The sequence below is a fragment of the Pistacia vera genome, unplaced genomic scaffold (assembly GCF_008641045.1).
Source record: "Pistacia vera cultivar Batoury unplaced genomic scaffold, PisVer_v2 Contig132, whole genome shotgun sequence".
NCBI classification, from domain to species: Eukaryota; Viridiplantae; Streptophyta; class Magnoliopsida; order Sapindales; family Anacardiaceae; genus Pistacia; species Pistacia vera.
Window position 1 is genome coordinate 188,350 of NW_022195380.1, and position 16,711 is coordinate 205,060.

General features: G+C 33.7%; 1 protein-coding gene, 1 non-coding gene and 1 pseudogene across 2 annotated transcripts; 2 read left to right on the forward strand and 1 right to left on the reverse strand.

The window, feature by feature from the left end:
- Positions 1-788: 788 nt before the first annotated feature.
- TRNAG-UCC lies at positions 789-860 on the reverse strand. The gene has a single exon. It is a non-coding gene; the product is annotated as a tRNA-Gly (tRNA).
- Positions 861-4,913: 4,053 nt separating this feature from the next.
- On the forward strand, positions 4,914-6,696 carry LOC116122175 (annotated as a pseudogene).
- Positions 6,697-9,937: 3,241 nt separating this feature from the next.
- LOC116122164 lies at positions 9,938-11,090 on the forward strand. Its single transcript, XM_031408069.1, has one exon. The coding sequence runs from the start codon at positions 9,947-9,949 to the stop codon at positions 10,817-10,819; it is 873 nt and encodes a 290-aa protein (XP_031263929.1). The 5' UTR covers positions 9,938-9,946; the 3' UTR covers positions 10,820-11,090.
- Positions 11,091-16,711: the final 5,621 nt, after the last annotated feature.

Below are 16,711 nucleotides of genomic sequence, written 5' to 3' on the forward strand. Positions count from 1 at the left end.
TAATCATGGAGTGCTCAAATCTTGGGTTGAAAGGGTTTCCTAACCTGAGTTTTTGCTCTAGGGTTTTGGTGGGGGTTTGAAACTTAGGTTTTTAGTTACTTAGGGAAGATGCTTCGAAAGCATGTGTTGATTAACAAAAAACAAACACAAAGACATAATTTTACAGATTTTAATTGGTATATCAAAATTATCATCATCATGGAGGGGTAAAAGAAAAGTTAACGTTGGAGGGATTTTGGCATGAATCCATTGATTCTATATGGTGTACTTTAAACTTTTGACCACTTTTATTTGGACATGGAGTCAGAGTGTGTATATAACACTTTTTTTTTCAAGTGCAGAAGTGGCCATGCTGAATCATGTAGTACTCGCATTGATTTATAACTAAATTGGGTTAGTGAAACTAGTTTTTCTGTTTTGAGAAGTCATTAACTAAAAGTTTGTGAAGTTTTTGCGGAGTTTACTAGGCATTCCAAAAGATCCTCAAACCGGGTTTTATTTGTTGGAAAAACGTGTGTTTAAATTTGTTGAAGAGATGTTGGAGGTGACAAACTTTGAAAACTTAAAGAAGGAAATGGAGTTTGAGGTCAAGATATAGTACCCTACAAGAATTGCAGGCAGGATGCCTAACAATTTCTAAGCTTAAAAGCTCCATCAAATGCTAAAAAAATAAAAGAAGATTCGCCTCTATTGTAATTCAATAATCCCTTACAACGTTATGAGCAAGTTTGTTCGTAAATGCAAAATGCAAATAAATCTAAATCCAACAATGGATACGGTTAGGGCTCTGCGTTTGCCGGGAGTCGAACCCGGGTCTATTGCTTGGAAGGCAATTATCCTAACCGTTGGACTACAAACGCTGATGAAAAGCTGGTGTCCGTACCACTTTATTTATTGTATGTCTTTTTATCAATATGGGTTAATAACATTAATCCGTTTAAAGTATGATAAAATAACAAAAATTCTTCTGAGGTTTCGGAATTAACATAAATCTTACACTGTTGAGTTTTAAGTGTTAAAATAAACGGTAGAAAAGTAATTTGATAATATTTTCTAGCTTATAACTAAGTAAATTTTAACATTTCATTGTTTATTAATGATAAAAGAATTTTGGTTATTTTAGAAACATTAGGGTAATTTGTGTTTTTATATCATACCTTAGGGGGGTCAATGGCATTTAACCCTTTCAATAATTTAATTTCAATATGCTTGTTATGTTAATTTTGGGAATGTTTCATAATGGTTTAATAATGTTAAGAGGGTTTTATATAATATAACTAATGTTCAATACTTCAAAGAATATGCTTAAAAATTAACCTCAAGGGTTTAGTCTAGCATTCAAAGAAGTTTGCTCCACATACCATAATAACCAGGGCCGGCTTAAGGGGTAGGCAGGCGAGGCACCTGCCTAGGGCCCCAAAAAAATGGGGGCCCAAATTTTTTATAAATTTTTTTTTTTTAATATCTTACAAAAATGAAAATGGTTTATAATTTCTTATCTAAGTCAAGGGGCTCAAAAAAAAAAAAGCCATAAAAGCCCAAATTTATTATAAACTTTTTACATATATACCCACCCAAAGTTTAACAAAATAACAAGTTTGTACCTCTAGTTTTATATATTTTAGTTTATACCCCTAAATTAACACATTGAATCTCTTTTAACAATGGAAGACTAAAATAGTCACTTACATATCTCAAATTACTCACCCCCCAATTCAATCCCAAAATTTGACATTTAAATCATCTCCAACCCTCTTCTGCCGCCAATGGTTTGGAGTTGATTTCGGTCAATTTTGGTTCCGGTCGATTTTCTCACCAAAATCGACCGAAATCATTATTTTATCATTTCCCAACCTTGATAGCCCTTGATTTGACTAATTTTTGATGAACCTCGCAACCCAACTCCACCACATGACAGCCATTTCCAGTCTTTTTGGCATATACCCGATATNTAATGGTAATATGACAATTGAAAAAAAAAATTACGGGTGTGAAAGGAAAAAGGGGAGGGGTGGGACCAGAAGTTGACAATTTGAAATGAGAGAAGTAGGGCCAGAAATTGACAATTTGAAAGGCTAATGAACTTGACATAAATTTTGGGCTCCACCCTATCTGGTTTCTCATACTAAAAGTAACTGAACTAAAAAGATAAAAATATATCTGCATTTGCCTTAGCCATTTTCTGGGGAAAAGCTTTTTCATTTGACTGATAAGACTTCAACCGTCAGCTTGGAAGAAAGCATCTTCATAATTCTTTTTAAATAATTTTAGACTTAATTAATTAATTAACTAACTTGGACTTAAGCACCTCTTTATTAATATTTCTAAGTGTACTAATTGATCGTTGGATCATTTAATAGTGGTTAAATTCGATCCACTTAAATTGTTAATAGAAGATTTACTCGGTTTGTCAATTTCAAAACTTCAAAAGATTTGTTGATGTGCGTATAAACTAGTTTGAACACTCTCAATCAACCAAAAAAAAAAACTTACAACTCTTACGGTTAAGAAATAAGCTATTTCATTAATTAAAATTATGCTACAATTTTAATGGGTTTGAGATGTAAAGTGAAACTTGTTCATTAAAATGATATTTTATATAACTAAAGTTAGATCCATTTCATTCATCTAAATGGTCAGAACACAAATTTTTTTTTTTTTTTTCCGGAAATTCTAAGATGCATTTGTAAATCCGAATTCAAAATTGGACTCTCCAAATCTTATAGAGTTCGAATTTAAACCCATTATACGTAAAAAGAAAATAACACAGTTATCGAAGAATACGCACCAAATTTATACACCGAATGACGTAACTTCATCCTGACCGTCGATTAATTATGAATTAATATTAATTAACGATCAGAATTATACTACCTCATCCGATGTATGAAATCGATGTGCATTCTTAACATTGCTTTACATAAAAACAACACAAATGGGTCACCTTCGTCAAAAGTAAACTAATGTTAGTGCATATGGCGAAGTGCAATAAATAAAAATTATATATGAATCTAAATAACCTCAGCTAGAATTTCTATTATTGGTCTACATCATCATAACTCAACAGTTGAATTATTAATTGACATTGAATTAGAAATAGGGTTTCATCAACTCTTGTCAGCCCTAATAATTAATGACAAGGCAACAATATAGTACACTATCAGGATTGGCACTTTTTGAAGCAACTTCCACTTTATTATTACCATTATGATTATTTAGGGAAGAGACTGAAAGATTGAATAAAAAAGAGTTCAAGTTTAGCAAGTAAAGTTAAAGTCATTAAAGAACAGTTGAAAGAATTTTATATCATCTTGAGGTTTTTAGGGTTTCTATTTTTGGCTAAATTGAATTTAGAAAAACCCATTTGAAATTGTGGGAAGTTGGAGTTATGCAATGATTTTCATGATAATTATTGAGTCATTCATATATGGCTTCACTGTTTCCAGCAATTTAATTATTGTCTCTGTTTGCCAGAAGCCCCCCCTCCCCTTTGATGAGATCAATTAGATGGTAGTTATTGAAACATGAGGAAATTAAATAGACTTGGTTGAAATGTTAATAGGGTTTGGAAAACTATCAATCACACACCCCACTAAGAAAATGCGTACACGAAACCGTATTAGTTTTGTTGATGCGATGGGATTGTCTAATGAAATAGTTTACCCACCATAATGATATATGTCAACAAAAAACAAGTGTGAGACCATTATATAAGTTTTTCTACACTCGAGTTTCGATGAGATTCGATGATAATTTGGAAAAGTTTTGTTTGAGAAGCTTTGAAAGGTTTATTTCTAGTATAGGTTCTTTAAATGGTCGTCGAGTCTGGGGTATCTTATATATTTTAAAAGTTGGGGTTTAAAATGATCAATCCTATTAGTTTTAGAAACTATCAACCACACCCCAACGAGAAATATTTACATAAGTAGGTCTCATTGCCTCTTTTTTTTTTTTTTTTTTGACGTGATAAAGTCGTCCAATGAAATAATATCATGCATTGTGGTTATATATAATTTTCACTTAATCAAAAACAACACCCCGCATAACATTGTTCTATGAACTGTCTATTACGTAACAAAAATGAAATATCAAGACCATTCCCACAAGTTTCTCGTCGCTAAAGATTTGATGACAATTTTTTTTTCAAAAAACTCTATTTAAGAATCTTTAAATCTCGTACGGTTTCTTCAAATGTCATCCAGTCTTGGTATACTGTTCATTAGTTTTGGGATTAGTGGGGGTGTTCAATGTTATTGACCATAATGGTATGGTTTCTTTTTAATTGGTCCCAAACATATCTGAGGAGCATTAAATCTATGTAACCTATATGCATACATGCATGGCCTGAAGTATTTGAGTCCCCTTTTCTTGCCATGGGGCTTTCTTTTTAAAGGGTTTCATTAATTAAAAAGCTCAAAAAATATATAAAGTTAAATACTTTGGAATTAATGAGCCCACGCGGAGAAAATTGTAACTGGAGTTGGGAAATAAAACCCAATTTGGGCAATCAATGATGCATAGTTCTTTATTCGAGTGGATGTGCTTTGTTGCAATTTGGAAGTTAATTGACAACACTCTTTTTTGTTTACAAATAAACTAAAAATAGTTTTAGTATGGGGGGTTAGTTTCACTCAAACTCCCTATAATTTCGAAGAATGGCATTTCATTTCATTTTTCCTATTAGTTTTGATTGACGACGGTGTTCAGGTCAACTTACGTGTATCTAACACAAATCTCGAGGCTCTGAAACTTGGTCGGCAAGAGCTCACGTCCTGCATAGCAACGAAAATTGTTCGAACTCAAAACCTTTGGAATAAACTACCATTGAACCTCTATCAAACCACTATGTCACCCAGAGGTAGTCTTCATTTTCTATTCTAAAAGATTAAAAGACAAGATTACCTCCTTTAACCATGGGGTAATTAATGAAATCAACATGTTAAAGTGTTGGTAATCTGTCGTTTTATCTTATTACTAACACAAAACAGTAGAAATGGTGTTTTAAGGTAATCATATGAGTATTGGATATGACGAGGAAGTAAGTATAGAGGAAATAAAAAACTCAATTTATCTGATTTTTTTTTTTTTTGGTTAAATTCAGGTATTGAGGAAATTAACCTTTAATGCAGGCCTAAGATATTTTCCACGATCAAAGTTTGCAACAATTTTTGAAATTAAAAATAGAGCAACTAAATAAAGGCTTATATATCCGTAAAAGGCAGAATTACACAACACATCTAAATTTAAAGCCAAACCACAGATGGATTTGGACTTCATTATGTAGTTGGGTCATAAGCCCATAGCTATGGACCAGGGCCGATCTAGCTTAATTTTTTTTCATTATGGCCAAGAGCAAGCCCATGATCAGGCCCCGGTAATCCAAATTAATACAACATAATATTATATATAAAAAGACACTTTAGGGTTTTCATTTCTCAGCCTCTGAACCATCCCTGTGCCCTAGTCTGGTTTCTCTTTCGCGCCGAAGGCTAGAAGAAGAAGTGAAGACGATTCTTTCTTCAGAGACGATGGACACCCGACGGGGGTGAAGTCAAAAACAACGCCAAATTATCGAAGTGGGAGGGCCCCACGAGGCAAGCTCAGCCGCGAACTTCAAGCACCCTCAACCTCGACTTCCATATCATGACCCGACGAGGAAACACGGCAAGCGCAAGCTAATGATCGACGCCTGGTTCGGCACCCGTAAGAACAGCGCCGCCATTCGTACCGCGCTCAGCCACCGTGGGGAATCTTATCACCCGGTGTTACCAAGGTTTACCGGTACAAGATGAGATTTGTCTACGCTCACTTCCTATAACGCTTTCGATCGCGAACGGAAACAAGGCGATTGAGATCCGAACTTTCTTGGAGAGAAGAAGGTACTTTTTTTTAGTCTCCTTCGTTTATTTATTGTTTTGAAGTAGAGTAATATTACAATGCTGGAGTAGTAACGGTAGGGGAAGGACAGAGCATTTGTGTTTGTTTTGTAGAGTAAAGTAGTAAGTATGTTTCTGCTAATGGTTACTGGACAAGTTGGAACTTGAAAAGTATGTTATGTGCTTTATGCTGAAGTTTATGCCCGTATTTTTCATTTTTTAAACTTTTGTCGTGTGTTTGAGGAATTTTGTAAAGACTGTAATCGCCTTGTCTAGTGCCTTGAAACGTATGTTTTTAGATCTATTCCGGTTAAAAACTTTGGTTTACTCATGGCAGAACAAATTCAATTATGAAGTCGACAAATAGATTTTCATGTTTAAGTGATAATCTTGACTAATTTATGTGCAGTGATTGAATTCGACTTTGATTTTGCATCGTGTCACTTTTGTCTGGATTCAAAATTTAGGCTGTCTAAAATCTTTTAGGGTGGGCAGTAGTGTTACAGAACCTTATTTCTTTTGATTGATTTGGGTTAGTGTATGTTGTTACAACAGGTTCTGTAAAGTGGATATGCTTGAGGGTGTAAGCATTTTGCGATCGAAAAGTTAAGGATGAGCTCGTATTGGATGGGAAATGACATTGAGCTCGTGTCTCGGTCATGTGCTTTGATTAATCAGGTTATCTCCCTCCTATCCCTGTCTTTCATGCTTAGTGTGGTTACAATAGTTGTTATTCTGACTGTTTATCTTTGTTTTGAACAGAAATGCCATGTCAAGAACAAGGATTAGGAAATTCCTTGACGGTATCTATGTCAAGTGAAAGGGGCACAATTCTGAAGAAGAATGATTACCTACCATTCATGTTATAGTAATGTTTTCGGAGTTTTTGGTTCTTCTACCGCAGTATGAAAGCGATTAGTTTTGTTTTTTCTGGAATTTTTGTATTAGAGAATTTTGGATTCAAATTACTAGTCTTTTAATGGTTTTGTTTCAAAATTTGTTATGGATATTATCGAAACCATTGCTATATTGCTCCATTTATCCTAATGAAATCACTTTTCAGAGGTTGGATAGTTGGATTTGTGTTTGCTGAGTTATTTCTTTGCATCATTTTGTTGGTCAATGGTTTTGATAATGTTATATTAACCATTAGAGTTAAATTGTAGTTGTAACATGGAGTGCTCAAACTTGGGTTGAAAAGGGTTTCTAACCTGAGTTTTTGCTCTAGGGTTTGGTGGGGGTTTGAAACTTAGGTTTTTAGTTACTTAGGGAAGATGTTCGAAAGCATGTGTTGATTAACAAAAAACAAACACAAAGACATAATTTACAGATTTAATGGTATATCAAAATATCTCATCATGGAGGGGTAAAAGAAGTTAACGTTGGAGGGATTTTGGCAGAATCCATTGAATCTATATGGTGTACTTAAACTTTGACCACTTTTATTGGAAATGGAGTCAGAGTGTGTATAAACACTTTTTTTTTCAAGTGCAAGTGGCCATGCTGAATCATGTAGTACTCGCATTGATTTTAACTAAATTGGGTTAGTGATGAACTAGTTTTCTGTTTTGAGAAGTCATTAACTAAAAGTTTGTTAAGTTTTTGCGGAGTTTACTAGGCATTCCAAAAGATCCTCAAACCGGGTTTTATTTGTTGGAAAAACGTTGTGTTTAAATTTGTTGAAGAGATGTTGGAGGTGACAAACTTGAAAACTTAAAGAGGAAATGGAGTTTGAGGTCAAGATATAGTACCCTACAAGAATTGCAGGCAGGATGCCTAACAATTCTAAGCTTAAAAGCTCCACAAATGCTATAAAAAATATAAAAGAAGATTCGCCTCTATTGTAATTCAATAATCCTTACAACGTATGAGCAAGTTTGTTCGTAAATGCAAAATGCAAATAAATCTAAATCCAACAATGGATACGGTTAGGGCTCTGCGTTTGCCGGGAGTCGAAACCGGGTTATTGCTGGAAGGCAATATCCTAACCGTTGGACTACAAACGTGATGAAAAGCTGGTGTCCGTACCACTTTATTTATGTATGTCTTTTATCAATATGGTATTATAACATTAATCCGTTTAAAGTATGATAAATAACAAAAATTCTTCTGAGGTTTCGGAATTAACATAAATCTTACACTGTTGAGTTTTAAGTGTTTAAAATAAACGGTAGAAAAGTAATTTGATAATATTTTCTAGCTTATAACTAAGTAAATTTTAACAATTCATTGTTTATATGATAAAAGAATTTGGTTATTTTAGAAATATAGGGGAATTTGTGTGTTTATATCTACCTTAGGGGGTCAATGGCATTAACCCTTTCAATAATTTAATTTCAATAGTTGTTATGTTAATTTTGGGAATGTTTCATAATGGTTTAATAATGTTAAGAGGTTTTTATAATATAACTAATGTTCAATACTTAAAGAATATCTTAAAAATTAACCTCAAGGGTTTAGTCTAGCATTCAAAGAAGTTTGCTCCACATACCATAATAACCAGGGCCGGTGGTAAGGGGTAGGCAGGCGCGACGGCACCTGCTAGGGCCCCAAAAAAAATGGGGGCCCAAATATAAATTTTTTTTTTTAATATCTTACAAAAATGAAAATGGTTTATAATTTCTTATCTAAGTCAAGGGGCTCAAAAAAAAAAAAAGCATAAAAGCCCAAATTATTATAAACTTTTTACATATATACCCACCAAAGTTTAACAAAATAACAAGTTTGTACCCTAGTTTTATATATTTAGTTTATACCCCTAAATTACACATTGAATCTCTTTTAACAATGGAAGACTAAAATAGTCACTTACATATCTCAATTACTCACCCCAATTCAATCCCAAAATTGACATTTAAATCATCTCCAGCCCTCTTCTGCCGCAAATGGTTGTGGAGTGATTTCGGTCAATTTTGGTTCCGGTCGATTTTCTCACCAAATCGACCGAAATCATCATTTTATCATTTTCCAACCTGATAGCCTTGATTGATAATTTTTGATGAACCTCGCAACCCAACTCCACCACATGACAGCCATTTCCAGTCTTTTGGCTATACCGACATTGTTGGCTTCCTCGAACACCATCTTCCTCCCATCAGCCCCCACCAAAACCCCTATCATACCTTATCCGTTTACTCTGCCAATCACCAGCCATCGATACCTTTGGGTCGTGACTTCTCAAGCCTTTTATCAATCTTGGCATTGGATCACTCATTTCACCACCCATCACTTCTCCAACATCTATCTCCAAAACCCCGCACAACCTAACCTTATAAGCCTGCCGATTGTTGTTCACCTCTCTAGTGATTTTTCATCTCAAAAGGGAAAAAAAAAATTGAAATGAATAATTTTTATATGCTTATATTATTAGAGGGCCCGAAGTAACTCTGCTAGGGTCACAAATTTTCTATAGACGGCCCTGTAATAAACATTATGGTTCTGATCCTTTCGGCTTATAGGATGTTTAATGGATCTCGATAATTAATGAGGTACGTGTAAGTGACTTGGATACTCCAATTACCCAAAAAAAAAAAAAAAAAAAAAAAAAAAAAAAGCTTAAAATTATAGAGAAAGATCTAGTGTTGCCAATGTCACTTACTAATTTCCAGAGAGTTTAGGCATGAATACTTTGTTTAAAGAACATACATTATAATGGATATAAATACACTTATAAGCATGGATAAAATAGAAACTTCATTGCATCAAAGAGAAAATCAGTAGTGTTGCCAATGTCACTTACTTAATTTCCAGAGAGTTTAGGCATGAATTCTTGTTTAAGAACTACATTTTATAATGGATATAAATACACTTATCAAGCATGGATAGAATAGAAACTTCATTGCATCAAGAGAAAATACAGTAGTGTTGCCAATGTCAACGAGTTTATTTCCATTGATTTGAAGATTCGGTAAGGCCACTACTCTTACTCTAGGCTTAATGCCCAAATTTGGAAACCGTGTACCAATTGACTCAGCCTCTGCCACGTCATTCTAAAGTCAACGATCCATCTTTCTATTTATCTTCTTCTTCATCACCAAAAAGAAATAACCCTAATCTTCTTCTTCATCAAAATGGGAAGACTCAGCCACGACCCTTTCATTCAACACTTCAGCCACCATCATCAGCTCCAGCTAACCCAAACCCTAACACCAACGACACCGTTTTGTTCTGGCTGCAACCGTCAGTCCTCCGGCTGGATGTACACTTGTAGACCCTGTAACTTCTCCCTCCATCTTTCATGTTCCCAGATGCCTCAGCTCATTAACCACCCCTCTCATCCTCTCCACCCTCTCTCCCTCCTCCCAAAACCGCTCTACCCTGGCGGCGTCTTCAAATGTGACGCGTGCGGCCACCAGGGCCACGGCTTCAGCTACCACTGCAATAACTGTGACTTCGATTTACATATTCTTTGCGCCTCCAAACCGCTCTACGTCACCCACCACGCCCACGCCTGCCGCCTCTCGCTCTCTTTTTCTCCCCCATATCAAGCAAAAGGATTTTCTTGCGATATTTGTCGTAAGTTCGGGGCGAATCATTGGCTGTATCATTGTGGGAACTGTGAGTTTGATGCGCACTTGGATTGCGCTTCCAATACTCATCAAATTCAGCACTCTATTTCGTTTCCAGGGGGAAATTATCATAATGGGGTGATGAATCAGCAGCAGTTTGTGCATAGTCAAAGCATGGGAGGCATGCAGATGCAGAGTAATAATTATCAGCAGTTTCAGCAGCAGCAGCAGCAGCCATGTTTGAGTGGGAATTCTTTGATGAATGCTGCGGTTCAAGGGTTTGTTGAAGGTGCGGCTCAACAGGTTGGTCAGAATTTTGTGCAGAATATGATGACTGGTGGCAGCATTCTTGATCCCGGTAACAATGGTGGAATGGTTTTTGATTTTGGAGATTCTTCCATGGTGGGTGATTCCTCAGGTGAAGCACAAAGTTAAACAATTATCCGATAACACATGCGCCTAAAAATATCATGTTATGTTGTTGGGGTAACGTTATGTCTCATTATCCATCCTTGGATCTAATTCATGTTCGTTAATGTTATCTTCAGTAACATATCATATAACACAAATGGTTTGTTAATTATATGAGACACGAAATTGAAGAATTACCGGACGTATACATAAGAAAATGTTATGTTATTAGGGTAACATTACATTTTGATATTCAGCTTTGAATTTTGATTTATGTTCATATGATAATTTCGACGCCATGGATTTGTTATATTTTATTGTATTATTGATATGATAAGAAATGTTATTAGATTGATAAGAACTTTAGAATTAATTATTGACTTGGGTTACAATGTATAATAATATCCGATCCATATGCATTAATCTAGTGTTTGTTGTTAATTTGTGGTTGAATTTGTCAAAATTTGACTTCATGAAGGACAACAAGCACATGCATTACGGTCTAATATGAATTGACTTTAATTAATATTATCTTTAAAATATAATTCAATTTTAAAATAAATATACTAACTTTAAGGTTTAGAAGTTTTCCAATAAATCTTAATAATTCAAATAAATATTTTTTTCATTATTATATTTCGGTTACATCTGACCCACCCAATTTAATCGGCAGGAATATGGTATGGGCCACTGTCCGTACTAAGCCCATAAAGTAATGTGGCCCATTTTTGTTTAAGCTATTTTGATGTAGAAACATAAATAATTGCTTTAGCAAAAGTTTTTCTCCCTTTGTTATATATAGAGGTGAGCACGGGTAGCGGGTAGAATAGGAACCTACGGGTAGAATTGGAATCAAAACCAGAACCTACCTAGAACTGACACTATGCTGATAGGTTTTGATTTTGATTCCTATAGGTTTTGGAGCCGGAACCAAAATCGGGGAAAAGAAGCTAAAGCGGGTACTCGGGTTGGAACTTGTTTGTGTTTTGGTTTTGATTCAGAAATTTTAATGTGAATTATGACGAATTAATTGAATTCAAGTGTTGCTTAGAGATTAGTAGATTTATGAGTCACATTGGACACAAATGAATGAGTAATAAAAAGTTGAAAACTACTAATTTGTTAGGGGTGTATTTGTAAACTTTTAAGGTATTTTTGTCAGTTTTTAAACTAATAGGGGTAATTGATTTTTTATAGGGTATCGGGGTAAGGAACCGGAACCTGCATTTCAGGTTTCGGTTCTCCCAAAAAATGCAGAGTATCCAAAACCACTCAGTCCTAGTTATAAATTAACCCTTGTATTTATAAAGTTATAAGCTTATGATTATGCTCTCTTAGTACTATTAGATGTTACTAGAGAAGTTTTCTTACTACTAAAAAGATGAATCCCACATTTTCTTTCTATTTTCATAGAAACCAAACAACAGCACCATAAAAACAAAACCAAGGGTGATACTGTAAATTTAAAATCAAATGAAAGTCAACCATGAAGCGTCGTGCAAAAAACACAAAAAACAAAACAAAAACCATCAATTTTCTTTCTATTTTCCCGGCAACCAAACAAAAAGAGTTGCAGAAAAATATGTGTGTATATATATATATACAGCCAATGGCTTACCTACGATTTCTAGTTAGTGGGGTCAAAAGATCTAAGTTGATAAATTTACAATAAAATATATATTGAAGTAATAAGTATAAAATAAAATAATGTGATTAAAAATTTAATTTTAAAAGTTATACATACCAAATTATCAATTCTATAATTGTTTTCGATAATTTTTCATATTCTAAAAACGTTGCATAATTGATTACCTTTAACTAGACCCAACTCATTTAACATACAATTATGTCAGTTACATACATAAAATGATAAAACACAAACTAGGGCAACATAACTCATGATCTTTTATCAATTAAGAAAGATAGAATAAGAGATTTTTAAACAAAATAACAAAAAATGAGCATCATCTTATCTTGTGACCTCTAAAGGAGTAGTTTTTCTTGATTAATCCAAACAAAGGAAGAAGAAAGTATGAGAGAAGAGTAAAGAAACTGAAGAAGAAAGAAAACGTGAAAAAAAAGGGGGTATTTTCAAATCCTGGGATCAATAAAAAATGAAAATATCTTAGTGGAGTCCGACAAAATATGGGTTATTTTAGTGGGGTCAACAAAAATTTTAATGGAATCAAAATTGTTGATTAGTATAAAATATATACCTATTTTTTAATAAATGACCTCACTAAGTATACTTTGGCTACGCCTTGTATACAACTGAGACTTTTTGTTCCACCTTAAAATTGTGATTCAATTCAATGTTGGTTTAAGAATTTCACATGGTGAATCGTGATTGTGGTCTTACATATATAGCTGATAATTCGAATTCGACAAAGACTTTTCATCGGTATAGAACAAACTCGCTTATTGATCATCTTCAAACTTTTTCTTATTGACGATTTTCCATATCTTGATAATGAACTTCAAAGAATCATAGCCTGCTTCATTCAATTTTGTCGGATGCAATAAATAAGATAATATCATTTCCAACTCTTAAAAAGACTATCCAATTAACTCGTTGCATTGATTGTTATATATACATGTATATGGGCCATACCGTAAATAGGACTAAATTGAAAAGTATTTAAACTAAGAAGGACTGCACTAAATTAAATAGAGGATTGTAATTAATACATGCCATAATAGAGACTATAAAACTTGCGATGTTCTTTCAAATTTAGTTGCAAAACAACTACTTATTTCCTAATGCAAACCCACTACTTGTTTCCTTTCCCATTCAATTAGGGAGTTTGTAAAACTTACGCTTCAAGAAAACAAGTAGTTAAATTCATGAGGGACACTCTCACTTGTTGTCTCTACAATTGATCCTCCTCTCCCAGAACACCATACTTGAAATTTCATCAATATACTCTCATTTGTTCTCTCTAAAAACCACAAAAAACAAACACTTCCATTTTATCAAACACAATCACAATCACTATTTCTCAAAGTCAGAATTCTTAGCGATCTTTTCAAATTAGCGGCTGTGTGGCGGAAGAGTTTTTCAAACTCAACAACATAGACATGGCGATCAAGTTTCTCACAGCAGCCAAAGAGTTTAATCCGGAATCACCCAACATCGATGACTACTTCACAGCTTACAGAGTGCACGAAGTGGCTGCCAAGAACAGCACCTGGTATGATATTCTGGACCCATGTTTCAAGTTTGAGTTTGTTCAGTTTTGTTACAAAAAAAGTTGATGGCCCAATAGTTGCATCAAGAAAGTTAGAGTTGGTCAGGCAGGAGTTGTATAAGCTTTTTGTTGCTTATGAGGGTCTAAGTTGCAATGAGGTTCTCGGCGATCCTTGGGTACAGACTAGTAGTCCTAATATCATTGGAGATGATATTTGTGTAAGTCAATACTCCCTAAATATTTTTATATTCTTGTAATTAATAAGGTTTTGTTTATTTTGTAATTTTGCTTTATTAAATTTAAATATTTAAATGGTGCATGAATTTGACTACTACAAGAGTGATTTAGTGCTATTAAGAAGTCCGAATTGGATATTTATTTGGGAGAGGCAAGGTTTGATCGCATCAAATTTTGCAATCTAGATATCCTGGACCATTGGAAGAAAAATTGTGATCGATACCTAATACTTTCCATGATGGCCGTGATGTGATGAGCAAAAACTTGTTGTTGATTTTCGCAAGTGTACGAAATCGTGTAAGTAATACAGTGTAAGAATACAGATGTCGAACCCAAGGGAATTACTAATACCAAGTACCACACTAACCTATCTTATTGCTATTTGATTAATTAGATTTTTAGAATGATTCAATGAAAAATAAAACAACTTAGAAACAAAATAAAAACAGACTTTTATTAACACTTTAGTTGGAAATCAATATGACTAAACCTAGGGCATATATTTCACACCAATTTAATCCTATGCATTGACAATTATTGTTAACCCAATTAAGCTTATTCTAAAGACCAAACTCTCTAATATTTCGCTAACTTTCTCTTGAACAATTAACAAATTAACTCCTAATCACTAACTCGAATTATCTCTAATCAGATTTAAGCAATTGAAGATCATTAAGTTCTATGAAATTTACCAGAGCCTCACAGATCGCGGTAACCCATCTCTAACGTTCGCTCAATCTATAGTTTTATTACCTTAGACTAATTAGGTTTCATCTCTCGATCTCAACCTAACCCATAAAATCATTCAACTTGAGGGCCCCTAAGAATTGAAAGCTTTAAGCGCAATAATAAAACTTAAAACAAATCCTAATAAAAATTAGCAACAAATAATTCAATGCATACTCATAAAATTGGGCTACATCTTAGCCCTAGAAAATAAAATTAGTTCATACTTTCAGTAATAAAAGTCATCGTATTCATGAACATGAGTATAAGAAAGAGTAGAAAAACTTCTCTAATTGATGACTCAAAATTGCAGGAATTTGCAATCTCCAAAGAGCAATTGAACTTTTCTCCCTTCTCCTCTAAAAATAAGCTAAAGACATCTATTTATACTCCTAGGGTTTTAGGGTTATGATTCCCACTATCCTAATCACTTTAGAACTCTTAAAACAGGAAATACACATCATAAATTTAATGTAAATAATTCCAGAATCGCAGTTGTGCCGCGGCACTGTGCCTAGGCATAGTTGATTCTGCCCTAGAACTCACAATCTTGAAAATATGGTGGTTTTTGACCATGATAACATTCGAATCTTTCCAAGTGGTAAACATATGAATTGTAGCCCTTTGAATCAGATTTCCAACGGTTTAAGAATCATCTCAATCCAAAATCTACAGCTCAAGTTATTGTCGAATTACTATCACATGTTCAAAACTGGAGCGTTTTCTAGGATTTTCACTTTAATTTCAAATCGCCCTAACTTCTTCGTTTCAGCTCCGAATCATGAACTATTTGATTCTTGTTGTCCCACATTCTATCGTCAATATAACCTTCATTTGACTATCATCTTCAAGAACCTGAAAACACTCAAAACATACCCGTGATCCCATAAAAGATATTTATGAAATAATTAAATTAAATTTCACAAATTAAACACATTTTTCCACAAATAATCCAATTGAATCACTAAAAAAATATGTATTTTCAAGCTTTGATCATATACCAATAACAACTGTTGCTTCGGAGTCCAGTTTCAGTGTTAGTAGCAAAGTGCTCAGTAAATATCGAAGTTCACTTTTACCGGAGAATGCAGAGTCTTTGATATGCACCAGGACATGGATTTCTAGATATGAAGTTAAAGGTAGCATTTTAACTATATTTCACATGTTTTAATATTTTTGTTTGTTAATATATTACGATAGTTAACTTATATTTTGTTAATTGTAGAAGATGAAATTGATGATGCTCAACGTGTTGTGCCATTAAGCCAAGTGCTAGCAGAGAAGGAGATTACAGAATCAGGTGCCGCTTCTAACGGCTCAATGTGTAATAGACTTTGTTTGTTTAGTGTGTTTGGTTAAACAATTCTATATGTTTAATTGTTTAGTGTTTACTATGTATGTTAGTATGTATGTTGAATGCTGAACAATTTTATATGCTTAGTGTATACTAATTAGTAATTACTATGCATGTTTAGTGTTTACTAATTCTATATGTGTAGTGTTTACTAATTAGTAATTACTAAGTATGTTTAGTGTTTAGTGTTTACTAATTCTATATGATGAAGTTTGATATAAATATGAAAAATATTAATATTGAATTAATGATATTTGGTGAAATTTAATCATCCATTTATTTAATATAATTAACCAAGTTATTCAAGCTTAATAAATGAATTTTATATCAAGTTTTTAAATCAATACAATTTACATCTTCAAATATGCAATTTGAATAACAAAAAATAGTGAAAAAATAACAAAAATCTGG

Excerpts from the sequence above, each read along its gene's own strand:
- LOC116122164 (XM_031408069.1), top strand. The coding sequence starts at position 9,947 with ATGGGAAGACTCAGCCACGACCCTTTCATTCAACACTTCAGCCACCAT.